We start from the raw sequence: 19,666 nt of genomic DNA on the forward strand, positions 1-19,666 counted from the left end.
AAATGACACGTTTGAACATTGCATTACGGGTGGTTGACACACTAGATGAGTTAAAAACATTACAAAGTTGTGCAAGCAAGAGGAAAAACGTTCCTGGCAAAGAATGCAATGTGTACAGAGGGCTGATGATTTGTGGGTCTCAGAGGAAGGAAAACTAGTCCTGCCAAACAGTCTTCTGTCTCAATTTGCCAGACTGCATCATGGACAGGCTCACCTTGGGAGGGATGCAATGATCAGGTCGTTTAAAATCGACTGGTTTACCCCAAAATTCAGACATGCTGCTGAGGTAATTTGTCATAGGTGCATCATCTGTCAACAGATGAATGCTGGAAAAGGGACAGTGGTAACTTTGAGTCACATTGGGAGAGCTGGCGGTCCATTCAGCAAAATGCAAATGGACTTCATTGAAATGCCTGTTTGTGGAGAATTGAAATATGTGTTGGTGATTGTGTGTGTTTTTAGTCACTGGATTGAAGCATACCCCACACGTAGGAATGACAGTCTTACAGTTGCAAAATTGCTACTTAGGGAACTAATACCAAGATTCCGGTCTCTATAGAGTCAGATAGGGGCAGACACTTCAACAATGAGGTGATTAAACTCCTGTGAGCTGCACTCGACATCGAACAAAAGCTGCATTGTAGCTACCGACCTGAAGCATCAGGACTAGTGGCGCAAATGAATGGTACTTTGAAATCAAGAATGGCAAAAATATGTGCAGCCACCAATATGAAATGGCCAGATACGTTGCCCTTAGTGCTGATGTCAATGAGAAACACCCCTGACAAGAAAACGGGACTATCCCCCCATGAGATCCTCAGGGGTAGAGCTATGAGGTTGCCAGCAGTACCTGCAAATGCTCTAGTGAATATCACAGATGATATGGTGTTGGACTACTGCAAAGGTTTGGCTGATGTGATTCGCTCTTTCTCTCACCAGGTGGAAGCTAACACATTGCCACCGATTGGAGATCCAGGCCACACCCTACAAGCCGGTGACTGGGTGGTTGTCAAGAAGCACGTGAGAAAGTCGTGTCTGGAGCCACGTTGGAAAGGTCCATATCAAGTAATCCTGACAACCACTACTGCTGTAAAGTGTGCAGGAGTTCCAAACTGGATACATGCCAGTCACACAAAAAAGGTAACGTGTCCGGTTGAAGAGGAACTTGAAGTTTCCGGCACAACAGCTTCAGGAAGAGAAGTCTCAGAGTTAGAAAACAGTCAAGAAGGAACTGAGACTGCCGGAGGGCCCACAGAGAACAGCCTTGTCCCTCAAACAGTGAATGAGTTCGAGAGAGGGTACAGAGTGCCTATCTCAGTAGAGGCAGCAGGAGAACTAAATCAAGGAGAGGTTCTCCCAGAAGTAGACAGATACGGGTTAGAACTCGAACCCGGTACAGACCCAGAAGAAGAAGGAGAAGAAGAAGGAGAAATAGTAGAGAGAAATCGGAGTGTGCCAGAGTCTCCTAAACCAGTTGCAGGTCCATCAAGTAAAAACACCATATCACAAGAGGAGGGTGCTGTCCAGCGTCCTGAAAGGACACATCGAAAGAAGACGCATAAGGGTGATAACTGGCCAGAGAAGCCACTCTTAAGGATAAGAGACACACCAAATGAAACAACAACAGAGGAGAACGATACATCCCGAGTGGAAGACCTAAGTGAAGGAGAACAACAAGGTGAACGAAGGCTGAAAAGAAAGAGAGTTGCGAACAGAAGATATACAGGTCCTGAGTGGGCGTATGCTAAATGCTTATTACTGTCTCCCTAGGGGATGGTATGGGACATGTTATTTGGGAATAGTTTTCCCAAAGATTTACCAGATTGATGACTTAAAGCAAATACCTAAAACGTCTGAAATACAACATGCTAGACAAAAACGAGAATCAGTGGCTGCTGTCATTGGTGACATATTTGGAGCTATAATCCCTTCAGTAGGGGTTATCTTGAATTCTATGAAGATTCAAAAGTTGTCTACTATCGTGGATAACATGCTGACAAATTTCACAGGGGCTATACTCGTGATGGATACTGAACTTGCTGCAGAAAGAGCTATGACTCTTCAAAATCGGCTTGCTTTAGACATTCTGTTAGCAAAGAGTAGAAGGGGCTGGAAGATGCTCAACGAGCGCCATTGTTGCTCATTCATTCCGGATAATAGTAAAAAGATTAGCGGTATGCTTACTAACCTAACTAGAGATATTACAGATTTGAAGGACTTGAAAGAACTTGGTGTCTGGGAGAAATTTGGAAAGGGAATTGCCAGAGTAGGGAGCTGGTTTACCAATATTTGGAACGGGGTGCTTGCAAAAATACTAATGGGTCTATTAATTGTTCTGGCCTGTCTATTAGGATTATGGGGGGCATGCAAAATCAATGACAGAATTAAGAAAATTTTGACTAAAAGAACCAGAAGAAATGAAGAAAGTGAGAGAGAGAAAATGTTCAATGAAATTTGGGAAAGTTCACATAAAGGGCAAGATGTTGAAATGCGCATTATGCGCAAGGTGAAAAATTCTAAATGAAAGGTCAAAGGGCAAGGTTTGTGTGATGACGAGCGTCATCAGAGGAGGGACTGAGAGAGCGTAGTTTAAATAACATATATTAGAATGAAATGCTCATATCAATGCTTAACGATGTTGCATAGAAAACGATAATGATAGTGATTTTGCTTAAGTGTGCATCTGAATTACGACTATAATGTGTGTGGCCACCAATATATACACGTGAACTAATAATGATGAGCAAAACTGTTTATGTTATGGTTTATATTAACATTTACGATATTGCATTTATATTAAAACCTCATAGGCCTTAAGTTAGCATGAGCTGTGGGTTTTAGTTTGCCTGGCTCTCATATTAAAACCATTTTTCTGTTTTTCAGTGTGCTGACTCACAAAGGGCCATGACCCTGCAAATGTTCTTTTTCTTCAACTTGGAAGATGAATGTATCAGTACAAATTTGTTCTCATCCACATGCTTGCTGCTTTAGTATGGGTTTATATACAAAGTTGAAACAAATGTAGATTAATGTAATGTACAAGGACGTTTAAACAATGGACAAAGGAACTCATGACCCGAGAAGACGTGCCAACCCGTGAAGTAATCTCCGGATGTGCCACCTCCGAAGACGTCAATTATGAAGACCAATCAAAGTGTTATGAATTATCGTGGGGTGACAATTTGAATTACCTAATGTATAATTTGATAGGTTAAAGATAGTGGGGTATAGCAAATGACCAATAGAATTTTGGGGCAAGGTATTACGAAAAAGGGATAAAAACCCATGACACAGAAGGGTCGAGAGAATTAGGTAGGGAATGCTATTGATTTTATCCAGAAACTCTGTCACTCTGTTTGGTGACTTTGAATACTTATTAAAACCATCTTCACCCATAGACTGCCCTATACACTTCTCCTCCTTGAGGGAAGTGTCCCTTGTCCTCTAGAAAAGGTTTAGATGGCGTTTTGACTGATGTCCTGAAGACGAAGACTGATCCTGCGTGCTGACCTAATCTTTGAAGGGTAATTATGACAATGCAACTTGTAATTTGTCTGTTTGCTTTTCTTTTCTAGGTACCAACTGCTCATTTTGATAGAGACCATGGATGTTTTCTAAATTGGTGTTCTAAATTGTTTTTGCATGAAGCCCAACATGCTGATGCTAATTAATGGTTAGTTCAGGAGTTCACTTCAACTGACGCAAAAAATGACTGACATTACGCTTGCTGAATTGAGACATATATGATATTCACTGTATTCTGATCTATGTTCACGCCATGCTATGTTCTTATGTTTGTGATTCTAGCATTAATGAAATCTTATCACTGTTGCCATATCGTGACTATGCTCTTATGCTTCCTGATATTGAGATTAACTCTTTTGCTCGTAGATTGTAATCAATTGGGAATAAAATTCACAAAATTCTACCAGGGTGTGGTTATTCATGGCTGAAAGGTCATGGTTGCGCGGACAATTTGATTAATGTCTTTATCTAAAGTAAAGTGCATTGTGGTGGTAAATATTGATGACATTATTGATATATTGCTTGACATATTGATTAGTTATCTCGTCCTACGGTGTCTCACCACTGGGTCACAAGATTAATTGGCCTAAAACTAGTCCTAATGTGTATAAATTAACATAGAGGGACGCGTTAACAACAGTAAAGAAAGAGAAGCATAATCCGAAGCCTCCGGTCCTGAGAGAGAATTATTACATACACATGGACAAAAACGCAGATACACACATACATTCCCTCTCTGTTTCGAACGTCCTCGAAAATATTGGTTCTTTTACAAAATATTGTATCTTCTCTCAGTAGTTCGACCAATTTGCATTCCTCCTCCTTTCCACTGTCCCTTAGGTCCCTCTCCTCCATCCAGCTCCTTGTTTAATGTACTTCAGTGTTATACAACAGCGTGATTGTTGGAAAGTCTGAAACTCAGCGCCTCCCGCCTGGGGCCCAATTTCTCTGGTGAAGCTACACCCCTGCCAACACCGCTAACCATTGCAGAGCAGACGAGGATGGGCAGATACACCAGACAACGCGCAACACGCCTCTGCTATGATTTCTGCTATTGGCTGAAAAGACAGGATGGTCTTAACCACGCCCACTTCGCACCAGAGCAGAATCCAAATATATCAGCCTGTGACAATTCCTCTGGCGCGTGCCATCACACGAAGACACATCCCCGCCCCTTTCCCTTAGATCTGCCTGCAGTTAGTCCCGCCCTTTCTATCGGTAGGGCCCTCCCTCTATCTTCAACAAATGCTAGTTAGCACGCGGATAACATGAGGAGGGCAGGGGCGGGTAATTGAAGCGATACCATCGCTACCAAACACGCATGATGACGTTATAAACGGCGCCAGCCAATCAGAGTGTAACGTCGCGTAGAGCGAGTCACAGGGAGTCCTGAGCCGCCGTGCTTGCTACAGGGAGGCGGAGGAGGGGGGCGGCGAGGAGCATTATGAAAGAACCGGGCCAGAGCACTTCCGGTGGGTGACGGTGCGTTGGTGCTTGCACACACAGTATATATGTTGTCGTAGTCACAAAGCATCTGTGTTATAAGAGGATAGTGATGCAAGTCAATCTGTTCACCCGGCTTCAAGAGTTGTCTGACGCTGCTCCCACAATGCATTACAACCGGAAACGTGGCCATCTTTGAGGCTGTATTGACAATAACAAGGGTCCTGCAGCAGAGGGGAGCTGGTTGGGTGCAGGCAGTGGCAGGGTGTCATTGTAGTTGTTGATGTTATGGGGGGACAAGTGAACGAGACACAGTAAGCTTCCCTGGCCCCCACGGGCCCACCTTACGCTGAGTAGGCTGGTTATCTCTGTGTGTGTTCATGTTTCCCACAGGTCTCTCTACCCCGCACCCCCCAGTACCGGAGGTCCGGCCTGAGGCCAGCGGCGCCTCTAAGAAGAGGAAGCTCAACAACAGTAGTGACAAGGAAGAGTGCGATCCCCTCTCGTCACCGCGACACACCGGATCATCCGGACCCCAAGCAAACCACATCCAGAAGCGGCTACGCTTTGAGGATTCGCTGGACTTTATCGGACTCGATGTGAAGATGGCAGAAGAGTCTTCTGTCGCCTCCTCGTCATGCGCCGCCCAGCAGCTAAAGAGCAAGAGCCTTCTCCTCTCCCCCGGTGGGCACCATGCCAATGGCCTCACCAAGTCCGCAACGGTCTCCAGCTTCGCCAGCAGCAAGCCCGGATCTGCCAAGAAGCTGGTGATAAAGAACTTCAAAGGTAAGACTTCTCCCAACAGGCTGGCTGATTGCGGTCACTCACTTTTGCAAGGTGAACACTGCAGTGTTGACGCCGCAGGCTATCCGTAGGCGATTAACGCAAACCTTGACACTTGCCTCCAAGCGAACTGCGTTTTCACTGACATACATCAACCACACGCCTTTACTTACGTCAACCGGTGAAAACGATTCACTGACAAGTATGTGCATCACGTCTTCACTGGCAGACCAATAAATGCAATTCAGTTTAATCAAACTGTCATTGTTAAAAACAAAAAAATAATGGAGCGGGCATTGTTACAGCACCACTACTGAAAATTGCTTTTAAAGCATGTCTTTTAGCACATAATGAAGTAAAATTAAATTTTTAACAGGAACCGCGCACATTAATTTACTGTAAGGTTTACATAGGCAACATGTATCAAAGGGTAAACGGCCGTACTCATTCACATGCTTTAACTAATGCGGTGAATTGTTAGTGTGTTTACGTCCTCAACGATGCGTGTGCAGTGGAAGGCGCGCGCCCCATTCAAACGTGAAGATAATTTGAAGCACAGAGTCGTGTGTTAGAGTGAATGTGGTTAGGTGACTGATTATTAGCACTTTACCCAAGATTTTCTTGTTTGCTGGAGAAAGAGAACCATACTTTAAACCGTTGACATCTATGCAATTAAAGTCCTATAGTCTGTTGACACAATCCTGACTTTAACCCTAACATTTCCATTACCGTTAAATAGTGAAAAGCAATACATTGTCACTTATTGCAAACAGAAGCTAATTGTATTTGTGCACACTCGCTGTGTTAAAGTGCTATTTAGCACATGGGATTGTATTATCTGACCCACAGTTAAAAATTCTAGTTGTGCTTAAACTTGACACACATCTGAAGTAGATTCATCAGTGCAATCAGTTATTTCCCTGACCATATCGGTATCTCACATCTTTACTCAATAGGACTGAAGTTTAGGAAACACTGATAACAACCCAGGATGACCTTATAAGAAGAGTGTCTGGCGCTAGTTGTCAAAGTTCATTGTATATCACTGGTGGTGCACTCAAAGGAGGTCATCCTAAACTCCTTACATTCAGCAATAAATCACTGATAACAATTTAGTTTTATATAAGGCACACAACCAAATATTAAGTCCGTTATCCGTCAATGTTCATATCGTTATCATCCAAAATTTCAGAAAGCAAACAATCATATCTACAGTTCTTCAATTTTTATTGTCCATATTTCAAAAAGAAACAATACTCCTGTCTTCAGTTCTTCAATTTTCCAGCTGTTAGTTGTAGATGACCCAAAGAAACTCGCCCGCCAACACGTGTTTCGTCAGGGGTGTACCCCAAGACTTGATCAGGGCTGTCTGCTTCTAATCCGAATCGTAACTGCTTCCTCTTTAGTAAATCATAATTGATTAATAGCTCCAGCGGTGAGAAAAATGAAAAAAAGAACATCCAATATCTGGAAAGTAGACTCTGCTAGCTTGGAAGTGTGGATTCATCCTGTTTGTATCCAAGGAGATTCTGAATAGAGCAGCAGCTGCCTCCTTTCTGGCTAGCAGAGTCTACTTTCCAGATATGAATCAATTATGATTTACTAAAGAGGAAGCAGTTACGATTCAGATTAGAAGCACAGCCCTGATGAAGTCTTGGGGTACACCCCTGAAGAAACACTTGTTGGGCGAGTTTCTTTGGGTCATCTACAGCTAACAGCTGGAAAATTGAAGAACTGAAGACAGGAGTATTGTTTCTTTTTGAAATATGGACAATAAAAATTGAAGAACTGTAGACATGATTGTTTGCTTTCTGAAATTTTGGATGATAACGATATGAACATCGACAGATAACTGACTTAATATTTGGTTGTGTGCCTTTTATAAAACTAAACAGAAGTTTAGGAAAACCTGCATCTTTAGTAAAACTGGATCGGTGACCCTGGCACCGTGAAATCACCACTGACCTTGACCTCGCAGCGCATTATTACTATTTGGAAAATCACTTTCAGAAAGATAAGCCATAGTCTCATTTCTGCAGTGGGGTGTGGGAAAGTGCCTCAGTTTGGATGTTTCTTAAAGTAAAGATATACTGCAATCATGGATGTATTGTTGTGGTGATTTTTAAGACTTCAAGCCGGCAAAATAAAGAAACTTAACTGCATGAAATATAAGAGAGTTCCTGAGTTACTATTTATCATTTGGGGCTGTCATTGTAATTTTGAGTGTGTATATTGCAAGCCATTGTACATGACCTTCTTTAACTACCTTTGTGTGTTTTTTTTTTTTTTGTTAAGTTTTGTGGCGTTTGCAGTGCTTTGTTCTTATGGTATCCCAGGGCTGCTCAACCATACTCTTAGCTACCAAGCCTAGGAATTAATTCATGGAATATGCATGGTCTAAAGATGTTGATGGAGAAAATCTGTTTGAACAGAATGTTACAAGAAAATATTATAATTTATCTACAGGAGACTTGGCTATCTTGGTCCTTGTCTACTTTTAAAGTAGGTTCTTACATAACTGCTGCAAGGCCCAATTAAAAGGCCCAGGGCATGTCAAAGGGGGTCTGTTGACGTTGGTTTCTTCAACAATTGCCAAACAAATCACCAGTGTGAAAACAAGATGTGCATGACTACAAGCAGTGCTGTGATATCTTTCTCCAAATACTATTAACTATGATCTATTAGCAGTAAATGTATGTGTGTATTGGGGTTTTAAACAACCAAATAAAAAACAGGTTACATGGTGCAAAGAAGATATCTCGTCTGTGTGTGATTAGTAATCATGCCCTGATCATGGGTTATTTTAACATATGCATTAATCCTGCAAGAACAGATAAGCACATATGCTAGAGGCCTACAATATACAGTCCGCCAAAATTCCTAGTTGATTAGTGCGGAAAGTGGCTAATACGATGCAACAAGTTATATTTTATCTGTTCAAATTGGTGATCTCCAGCCGATATACAGGCCAGGAAAACCTTCCCAGTAGGCAATTTGCAAGGGCCCATTGACTATGTCTTTATTCATATATGTTTCTATGAACTTTGTATCAGTTTTTAGATCCTGTAGGTAGGAGGAAGTGATCACTGGCCCCTGTACCTGCGGTTACAACTTGGAACCTTGATCAGGGATCAAGTGCTGCCGCTCGAAATTGGTCAACCTTCTGGGATAATCTCTCATTGAAATGAGCCAGATTGATTTATTATCTAAATTGCAACTGTCTGTAGAGCAGGGAAATATTAATCTGGAAAGTAAAACTATTTTGGATTGGTAGAATAAGGTCATAAACAGAGTGTTGGAAGCCTGGCGCTTTTCTTTACAGAGGAAGGCATAATTCCCACAAACACAATAAGATATCCTCCACAGGCTGATTGATTTGGAATGTCACACTAAAAAAGCAATTAAGGAAAGCAAATTCATTTAAGGGAGAAGTAATAAATCTGAAAAAGGAATCGAGTTTACATAAAATACACGCTGAGTATGGTAAATTAATTGAGGAAAAGAGGGAGCATTACACAACAAACTGGAACTTGTCTGTTGTAGTGTCACATCATGAAAAGTTTTGGGAGCTGGTGAAGGAAGGAGGGAATACAAGTAAAAACACACTCCGAATTTCAATATCTCGGAAGAAGCCTGATTTGACTGTCTACTGGTGCTGGAATAGACAAACATTGACTTACTATTTGGAGACTGAGTGGACCCGGATGATGATTTGTTACATTATACATCTCTGTCTTCAATCAAAAGATAAGTTATACACCTTACTAGAGCTTCGGGTCCAGACAATGTTCCAGCAGTTACAGCAAAATCCAGTCTCGACTGGTGGGCTAGATTTTTGCATATCATTTTTGTTGGCTTCTTGACGAAAGGGACATTTCTAGAGTCAGAGGGAACTAATATTAGCCCAATTTATATATATATATATATATATTTTTTTTTTTTAAACGACCCATTTAACCCCCAAAATTATCGCCAAATCAGTTTGATGTTAGGGTGAAGTTATTTGGCAAACAGATCCATCAGTATCTAAAGGATTTGATTGAGGATAACCTAATTCTTACTCAGCATGGTGGATTAATGGCAAACACTCCACTATTTATCATTGCTTTGGGCTATTAGTCTAAAATCGGTTGAAACAAGAGGGAGCTTGTTCTGCTGTTTTGTAGATTTTTGTTCCGCTTTTGATCTGGTTAATAGGAACATACTTTGGCAAAAATAGCAGGGGCGGGAATGCCCACATGTTTCCTTGCAGTACTGAGAGAACTACATCATGGACATTGGGCAAGAGTGAAGCTAGATTTTAATGGATTCCCTCCCAAGGAAAACCAATCTAAATAATGGCTTCCAGCAAGGTTGCGCTCTTGCTCCTAAGCTGTTTGCACTGTACTTGACCGATCTCCTTGCTTGTTTAAGCATGTCCCACTCTCCTCTCTAAGGATGGGTGGTTGCCATATATCAAGTCTATTAAATGCAGATGACTATGGCATCCTAGATGTGACCTGGAGGAAGTTGGGCGTCTTCAATAATTATTACAAAGCAAATGATTTAATATTAAATAGTGACAAAACAAATGTATTAGTAATGGGGAGAAAATCTAACATATACAAGTGGTACATTGGGGATATGTTGGTGGAAGCAGCTTTTACATACAAGTATCTGGACATGATGTTTTCACATAACTTGCATTGGTACACTCATTTAAACTACCTAAAAGGTAGAGCATATCTTTCCGTGGCTGAACCTTGCGGAATCATACTTGCATTAGTATCCCATGATTTTGGCAAGGATTGCAGGCATGTTCAATAGATATAGGGGGTCCGCCCGCCAAGCGGGAACCGCCAGAAGACCGTACCGCGGTCAAAAGACCGTGGCGGTAATTCTGGGTTTCGCACTGGGCTGGCGGGCGACTGCCGAAAGTCCGCCTGCCAGCCCAGCGGGAAACACCCTTCCCACGAGGACGCCGGCTCAGAATGGAGCCGGCGGAGTGGGAAGGTGCGACGGGTGCAGTTGCACCCGTCGCGAATTTCAGTGTCTGCAAAGCAGACACTGAAATTCTTCGTGGGGCCCTCTTACGGGGGCCCCTGCAACCGCCGACTTTCCGTTTCTGGCCGCAGCTGAACCGCCGCGGTCAGAATGCCCAGCGGTGCACCGCCAGCCTGTTGGCGGTGCTACCGCCGACCTCCGCCATGGCGGTAATTACCGCCAGGGTCAGAATGACCCCCATAGTGTCCCAATTATGCAGGAAGGAAATCTGCCACAGTGAATTATGTTGCACAAAAGATACTAGACGTTGGTTAAAAGAAGTGGACTCCTGGTTAAATCTAGATAATTTCAGTAGTGAGGTCTCATTTAATTACAGTAAAAAGGAGCTAAAGAAAAATGCCTCTGAGGAGTCCGCAGATGGAGATTTAAGTTAGGTCAATACAAAGAGCTTGACTTGTACCTACGCAATTCTTGGCAGGAAGCCACACACTTACTGTATCCCTTGAAACTCCCAAACCCAATCTGGCGTAAAGAGATTTTGAAGTGTCGTGTGGGGTTAAATTCTAGGTTCTCTTCCTCCCTTGTTTGTGGGAGGATTATGGAAGTGACATATTTGTGAGTGTGGGATAAAGGCTAAGTGTAGCAGTATACATATTTTATTTTAATAGATTGTAATGTTCGTTTTAGGCGACAGTGTGTAAGACCTATATTAAATAAATATTGTATAAGAATAAGACCAGATGCTATAAAACTATTGTATGACATGCATTTTTTAGATGTTGCTAGTGCAATTGGGAAATATTTGGAAGCCATAAGTAAGTGGAATAGGGAGGTAGGGATGGTTTACATTAAGAATTGAACTTCCTATTTTCTGTGTGTTTGAACATTTGAAAACGTAGTTTTGGAATCATTTTTTTGTAGGTTTTGTGTGTGTGTGTATGTATGTATGTATGTGTATATATATATATATATATATGTATATATATATATATATATATATAATAATGTGAAAATATATATATGATCCCTGCCTACAATTTTGTGTATTTTAGTTTTGTGTTTTTAGTATTTGATTTACTGTGTATAAGAAGTTGTTGTTTATTGGATACATTTTGGTTTAACAGACTACGGCCCAAATTAACTAGATATTTTTCTCTTTCTCTGCCCAAGGTAGAAAATAGTTGACAGCACACCTCTTTAGAGATTAAATCATGATAAAGTACATAGCCTTATTATTGGTATTTATCCATGTTTATTTTGTATTTTGAGAATAAATGGAGTTGTAAAATGGTATATTTCCACACTTATATAAGTCGTAGAAATGCACTCATACATGGATGCCTGTTGCATTTTAGCATATTAAGCAGCCACATATAAAACACAGGTGCATATTACAGTTTTTTTTTCAGCACCTTTGTTTTATTGGCATTTCAAAAGTTATGACATTCCATACGGTGTGACCAGTATCAAACATCCTGTGGGAGTAAGCAGTCAGTTTTTAAGATTGGATTCATATTATATTCATTTTTGTCTTAGTAGCCGGAGTAAGGTCTCCCCACCCAGCTTATCAGACTGTTTTGGTTAACATCATGGATTAGTCTCATTAACTGAGATAATAAGCATTCATAGCAGGGCCATCAACAGGGTTGGGATGTCAGGGCCCCGAGTGCCATTCAAAACCGTAAGTCAAAGAAGAAATAAACAAGTGTGTTACTTTTTCTTAACAGCAACCAATTGAAAGCCTTGCCCAAACATGCGCCTCCTGCTTTCTGCGGGTGTCGGGAGGGTCCATACCTTCTAAAAGTAAGATCCCCCTTCGTGGAGGAACCATCGTGGGGAGGTGGGGGGGTTTAGGGATGGGAAACTCCCCCCCCCCCCCCCCCCTTTCCCCTGCAGCGTCACCCTATGGAGACGCGGGGTCACCCTGTGGACATTACATGCGGGTTGCCAGTAGTAGCCCCGCGTCTAGTATCTCCCATGTCTCAATCACTTCTGTCCAGAGGGGTGCTATGGGTCTACGTCTGATTCCTCTCAGTTCTACTTCTCTTCCTAGTGTCCTCTCCTCGGCTGGCACCCAATGTGTGACGTCTGCCACTCAGGTGTCCAGTCTATGTCCTATTTAATGCTTCCAGGCCATTGCCACCCTTCTCTGTGCCAGGACCAGGGCTAGATCTACGAACCTGTTGGCCACTTTCTTAGGGGGTCTGTCTGTCAAAGATGCTCAACAGGCATATCGCTAGTAAGTTCTCCAATTGTTTGTTCATGGTACAGTTAATCCTAGAAACTACCTTGTCCCAGTAGTGTTGCAGGTTGAGGCACTCCATGTCATGTGGCATAAGTCTGCATCTCTAACAACTGGCAGCGGGGGCAAGCCCCAGTCGCCCCCCCCCCCTAAAAAAAATATGAGTTTGATTCTGTGTGGAGTAAGATAGGTCCTGTGTGTGTATATAATTGTATTCCAGGTGGGTGTTGTGCGATACATTGTGTGCGTAGGCAAGAACCCTGGCCCACTCCGAGTCCGACAGTGCCCTCTCTAGGTCTAGCTCCCATTTATGTCGTAGGTCATCCAGTGACCGGTCTGTCATCTCATTCAGTGCCCGGTAAGTAAGCAAGTGCGAAGAATTATTATTATTTCCCAACATGGTCTGGAAGACCGCAATCTTGGGGGGGGGGGGGCTCCTCAACGCCTCCTTCCCAGAGTTCCTGCACCGTCCGCACCACAGCCTCATATCTCAAAAACTGCCCTGAAGGCAGTCCGATCAGGTCCATCAGGTCATCGAATGATGCCAATACACCCACCCGAAACCAGTCCCCCAGGGTCAACAAGAGGTGCATATTCGATTTATACTACACATATAAACATGCCTGTATTTAAGGACATATCATCCTGTTATTTTAACTCACCAAACTATCTGCTCTGCTTTTTGTCTGCAATTCATGAAACACAGCTTGGGGAGTCTCTCAAAAAAAGCAACATTTTCAGTATTTTTCCACTTTAAAAAATAAATAGATAGATGAAGCACATTGTTTTCTGTCTGTATTTATCTGTATGTCTTGGGCTGGCTGCTAGCAACCCACCCAAGTTTTGTTAATCAGATACAAATCATTAAGGACGGTTAGTGATGAGCAACTCATTTGATGCATTATGACTTTAATAAAACAGTAGCACAAGCACGTATATTGGCAATGATAGTTAAACAGCTGATTCGTTGCATGAATAACACTAGTACAAATATATGTGTGTGTGTGTATGTATATATATATATATATATATATATGTATTCAATGATGGGTATACATCAGCAGCATGGTTAGAAGTAGGTGCTGTAATCACTTATGACACAATAATGAATTAAGGCGCATGCAAAAGAAACAGTAATCATTCACAATGCAGTAAGCAGTGTAAACATTTTCTAGATCATGATAAAGCACGAGAATCTAGCCCTTCTCCCTTGTAACTTAACCTAACACCAAGAAGCCCATTCTGTTTACTCTGCTCTCTCTCCATCGGACACGATGACAAGGGGAGGCGGTGGGCGTCAGCAGCTCTGAAGGACTTGGTCTGCAAGCTTCCAGAGCTTTAACACCTGGGCCTTTTATACAATAAAAGCTGATTTATTCAATACTCTACAATATTCTATTTGCTTCTCTCAGGGTCTGGCGCTGTTTTCATTGTTTACCATCCTTTTCTTTCTAGTACCCATCAATCTTATTCCCAAGTTCTCTTGGTGTCAGCACAGCCTCAATGGTATGTAGTAAATGAGATAAGCGTCATACACTTGATACAGCCTAATACGATAAGCAAACTGCCTTGAATACCTATAAGATGTCAAACACTGAGTAATGTCAGAGAAACACGCTTCACAAGTTCACCACTGTTTACGGGTTTTCTGCATGCATTTCCACTCAAGACTGCCCAGGCAACCCTTTTGCATCACAATGTCTTTCTCAAACTTTTCTCTATGTACACTACACTATTGAAATCAGTGGAAGCTGAAAACTGGGAGCATTAATTATAGATCATTCCCTCAGGCACACTACACTAGGAACTGTCCATTCATGAATAGTATGTCTTTTTTTTCCCCAATAAAGAATAAAGTTTAACACTTGTTTATCACATGCTGGGGTGAACCCAGTGGTCAGTAGTACATCCTTGATTAGGGTATCCGGTTCTGTTCACCACAGTGCAGAAAGCGATCCAATTTATATCATGTTGCAGTGTTCTTGAGCATGCTAAGGCTAATAAGTCTTGTTTGTGTAGTAGGCCTCCTCTGTTGTTGTATCGGTCTGCAACGTCCATTGTAATGAAGTTTTATTACCTGGCATGTTCACTGTTGTCATCAAGAGACAACAAACAAGAAGAAAGTTAAATGTATTTGTTCTGTCTTTACTGGTTAGAATAGAAAACTACCCACTGTGTATTTTGGAAGCTAATATAATAGTATGCTATGTGATGTGCTCCATATGCAGAGATTTTGTATGGATTTTAAAGACTGGCAACTGCTATTGTAATGTATTATTTAAATGATTGAAAACATTAAAATTCACTATGGGTTAGCGCAGGGTCAAATCTGGTAAAGAAGAGGAGTTGATAGAGTTGTTTTTGGAAAGGGTTGTATATCCTACTGCGTTTTCGGTTTTGCAATGGCTGCACATTCTCATTGTTAATTTTCCCTCTGCTGGATAACCTCTAATTAATTGTTTGGAAAACCTACATCTGTAACAAATGTTAATGCATACAACAACCTTTTAATTCATTCTTGCATTGCCGTTTGCCTGTTTTGAGACCCTAGGTTGAATGTATTTATTAAGAAACACAGTTCACAACATCTTTAGTTTACCTGATTGCCGAGAGCAGAGACTGCCCAAAACTGGAACTCCCAATAGCTGGAGGTTGTTCTAAAACAGAGCGACTTGCAAGGGTGAGTTAGTGTAACAGCTGTTGTCTTTTTCAGTCATCCCTAAGGATTCTTAATTGACCCCGTGACTGTCTCCCACTTCTGAAGTGAATGTGGGTAAACGTTGCATTATAACCAGTTGGAAGCAGTGTTTCAAAGATGTTTGGGAGTTACATTTCGTTCTAGCCTTTCTCTCACAGTGAACAGGTTTTAATGACTAATTTAAATGTTGGATATTCAAGAGAACGGTGAAGCAGAGGTTTACCACTGGGATATAATAGCATATTTTTGTGTTATGTTAGGTCCGTGAAATATAGTTTATACTAATTGCAAAGATTGTGTGCCATATTTGAGAGAATCAGTTCCTTCCCCTCTAACTCTTGTAGTGTCTTCGTACGCATGATGACACATTTTCAACTAACTGCGAACAGTCCACTCGTTCTAGAAAGATGAGCAGAGAGTTTGTAAATCGTCACACTACAGCACCGCAATTTTTTAATTTTATAATAACACTGGATGTTATATTAATTACACACTGGAGCTTCCAATGACTGGTCTTAAATTTGTCCTTGCTTTTGGCTGACAACGAGCTGTTCCCTTTAGAATGATCCATTTTCTTCTTGAGATTCCGTAATATGATTTGTGAAACAATAGAGGGATATCTGATAGGAAGAAAAGTGCCCTTCCTCTTGCTTACAAACAATAGATGTGTTGTCGGCTCTGAGCAGGAGCCATCTATTTTCCATACAGATACTATTACATCAGGGCATTTCTGTGGATGTGGTACATACACTAGTGTACCCAGATTTGTATTGAAGATTTTAATCCCATTTGGATAGTACCCCACCATTCCCCATTTAAAAATGGACTTTGTGATAACTAGTGGGAACGAATGCGGTCTATAAGCAGGGGTGTGGAATTCCTATAGCCCGACGCCCAGGACATATTGTCTTGGGGTCAAGGACAACAGGTTTTCAAGTTTATTTTGTCCTTGGGATATGTACGCCCAACTCCCTGCAGCACAAACCCTTTGGCTGCCAATTTACAGTATCACATTACAGAGCAGGGAAAATAATTATTTGCATGTGAGGTAATATTTGTGTCCATATGCTAATTAATGCTGTTCAAACTTATATTTATGGTTCATTCATGCAAAGCCTTTACTATTAGGGTGAGTGGTCTAACTAAATGTTGTAAACTCTGACTGCTCTAGTGTTAGTGGTTCCAGTAAAAAATGTGTGCACACGTTTGCGAAGTTTAAAATATGAAGCTATGTATAATGCTCTCTGATTGATTATATGCAAATATTTGTGGAAGCTTGAGTGCAAGATTGATGGTTTTTTGCTTTTAAAATAAATTGTTCATCAAAAATGCAATAGGAAACAAAAAGTCTTGCTGAACTACTGTGAACTTTTAGGTACCATTTGTTTGAAGCATCATTTAGTAAAATGTGTTTGTGCATGCTAATACTTCCAAAAAATATTCATAATCCAAAGTCATTGTAACCAGTTTCAACAAGAATATAGGGAGCATGAATATGAAAAATCATTGGCAAAGCCAGTAGGTCTGACATTGGTGGTCAGCCCTTTGGTTTCATCAATGTGTGTCTGTTTTGACATGGCTTTCGTGAAACTTTATTGTTGTGGAAGCTGCTGGGCCCTCACCATTGTAACAAATATTAGCAAAACGCACAAATATGTTTTTGGGTGCAAAAAGAACACCATGCCACAGTAGTTCTCGGCACTGAACAAAAACTACTTTGTGTGCCGATATGCTCCTTGTGAAAGGGCAGATTGCGATCATTGTAATGTAATATAACATAGATTTGTAGAGCGTGTAACTTGTCGCCTGTGAGTGCATCCAGGAAGGAAGGAGCGGGTTCTGCAAGTAGAATCATTTGCAGTGAAGCCAGCCGATAGATGGATAGCGAGAGGGAGAATTTCAATAAAACAAAAGTTCTTGGTTCACACCAGACCTAATTAAGGGTCCAATTCTTAAAGAAAGTCGCAAAAGTGCTCCCATGATATGTCTTTGTATTAGTGCAGATCTGCAAATTTCATAAACTCACAAGAATTTAAAGAATTAGACAAGAAATTTGTACTTCTAGAACATACTTGTGAACTGTATTTTAGCACGAGCAACTATGCAGGTGTAGATTTGCTCATGTGAAAATCAGTTGAGCGTTTGCAAGTTCACTTTCTCTTTAACCACTTTTTTCCCCAACATTGGAAGAAGTTTTACATCTGACCATTTTTAGGAGTACATTTCCAACCTTTCTCAGTATGGGAAATGAATAGAGAAGAACTGGTGAAAACCCTTAAAACATGCAAGTTTAATAGGTTTGCACAGATTCAAAAGGGCATTCCATCCCTGGAATTATTGCTTACATCTGTCTCCAGCCCCAGTATGTAGATCTGCAGAAATGTGGCAAAATATGGAAATTGCTAGTATTCGAGCCCTACTATAGTACGAATCCTGGCATAATCAGAGAGGCTATTATCAGAGCTCTAATATGAGATTGATGCCATAATTTGTTGCTTCACTCCATGGCACCAAGAAGACAAGTACACATTTTTTTACAGGACAAGTACATTTATGAAGCAACCAGTCCCATGGACAAGTAGATATTTTGTTAAATTCCACTTCCAGATCCATGATTTCTGTTGATTGAGACATACTGCTTATGTTTAAGGGTGCATAAGGGGAACTAATTGGTCTGACTGGGCATCTGTTCTGTATTTTACTTCTGTGCTCTTACTTACCAGAGAATGAGCTTGCTGTGAGCAAAACCAAAGTTATTGGGTTGCGCAGATGGAGAGAGGTTGCTTGCCCCCAACATGACTATTAAGCATTACAATTTATTTTTAATTTTGCAATGTTCTTATTGATGTTCAGGAGACAGATTGAGTACATAACAAAATGAAGTGTACCTCTTAATATCAAGTGAGTGAACCATAACATTTTATATGGGATGGAACAAGAAATAATGGTTATTCTGCAAGTCTTACAAATGCCAAACCACAACAGGCAATATAATGACTAATTTATCAATCAATGTAGCTTGTGTTGGCAGTGCTAAATGCATCATTATGTTAGAACAAGAAAATATGTACCCACGGGCATGATAGGAAAGAGTGGGATTGTTTGTGTAGGTCCTTCTAAGGAGAGGTTTGTTCTGCAAGGAAGTACCACAAATGCATTCAGAAGTATTTAATTGGTAATTGAACGCGCACGTGACCTGCTTGCCTTTGGCAATTTTTGCGAGTTCTGTTAACCATTCATCAGATTTCAGTAAAGTTAGCTTCCTCTTAGCCACTGTTACTGATGTCTGCATTCATCTGTTTTAGTTATTAGTAAGGCCTTAAATATCAGCTGTGTCATGTAAATTGGCCAGGCTAACTGATAGTCCGCTGCACGACCAGTTCGCTAGTGGGAGGTAATTGTTTCCAGATGCATGTCCTATAAGTCCTTATGCCCATAGAAAAAGAATCCAGCCCTCCTCCTCAGAACATCTCAAACAATTTTAATGATTAAAAGCACCGGTTATATGCAACTTTTGGTGGGCAGGACCAAGTATGTAATACTTTGAAGTATAAGAATTTTAAGTGTGCCTTTGTGATGTCTGTATTGTGCAGTCCTAATGAGGACCATTCTTCTGGATGGAATCGTCTGCTTAAAGTAGTCTGCCATGTCGCTGTGGAGGTAGTTTGTATGGATTCAGAATGCATCTCTTCCATGACTGTACCATAAGTGGCAAGCACCATGCCCTAGTTTTGTCCACATATTTTGAGATATTACATAATAATAGTAGATGGTGCCAAAACCGCTGGGGATGATTCTTAACAGCGTCTCGGCAATGCAGTAGTTGTTGCATACAAAATAGTAATGGCTGAAATGCTTTCATCACTCCCAGCCACTGATAATTACTTGGGCCTCTCCTCAGTCCATCATTATTTTGTACACCGTGCCACCTCAGTTTGGACCATATGCAAATCTTTCTTGACTCTGCTTCATTGGGAGCAGTTCCTGCTGAA

At 41.3% G+C, this 19,666-nt stretch overlaps 1 protein-coding gene across 3 annotated transcripts in view; it reads left to right on the forward strand.

Moving 5' to 3' along the window:
• The first annotated feature begins 4,880 nt into the window (after positions 1-4,880).
• CUL4B (cullin 4B) overlaps positions 4,881-19,666 on the forward strand; it is a 581,072-nt gene continuing 566,286 nt past the window's right edge. For 2 of the 3 annotated variants that reach the window (XM_069212058.1, XM_069212066.1), the window contains exons 1-2: positions 4,881-4,997; positions 5,362-5,754. In XM_069212058.1, coding sequence (XP_069068159.1) covers positions 4,970-4,997; positions 5,362-5,754 — 421 coding nt within the window. In that variant the 5' untranslated portion in view covers positions 4,881-4,969. Of the gene's footprint in view, positions 5,008-5,361; positions 5,755-19,666 lie in introns of all 3 variants that reach the window. The other variant, XM_069212075.1, reaches the window with a different exon arrangement.

The sequence above is a fragment of the Pleurodeles waltl genome, chromosome 2_1 (assembly GCF_031143425.1).
Source record: "Pleurodeles waltl isolate 20211129_DDA chromosome 2_1, aPleWal1.hap1.20221129, whole genome shotgun sequence".
Classification (NCBI taxonomy): Eukaryota; Metazoa; Chordata; class Amphibia; order Caudata; family Salamandridae; genus Pleurodeles; species Pleurodeles waltl.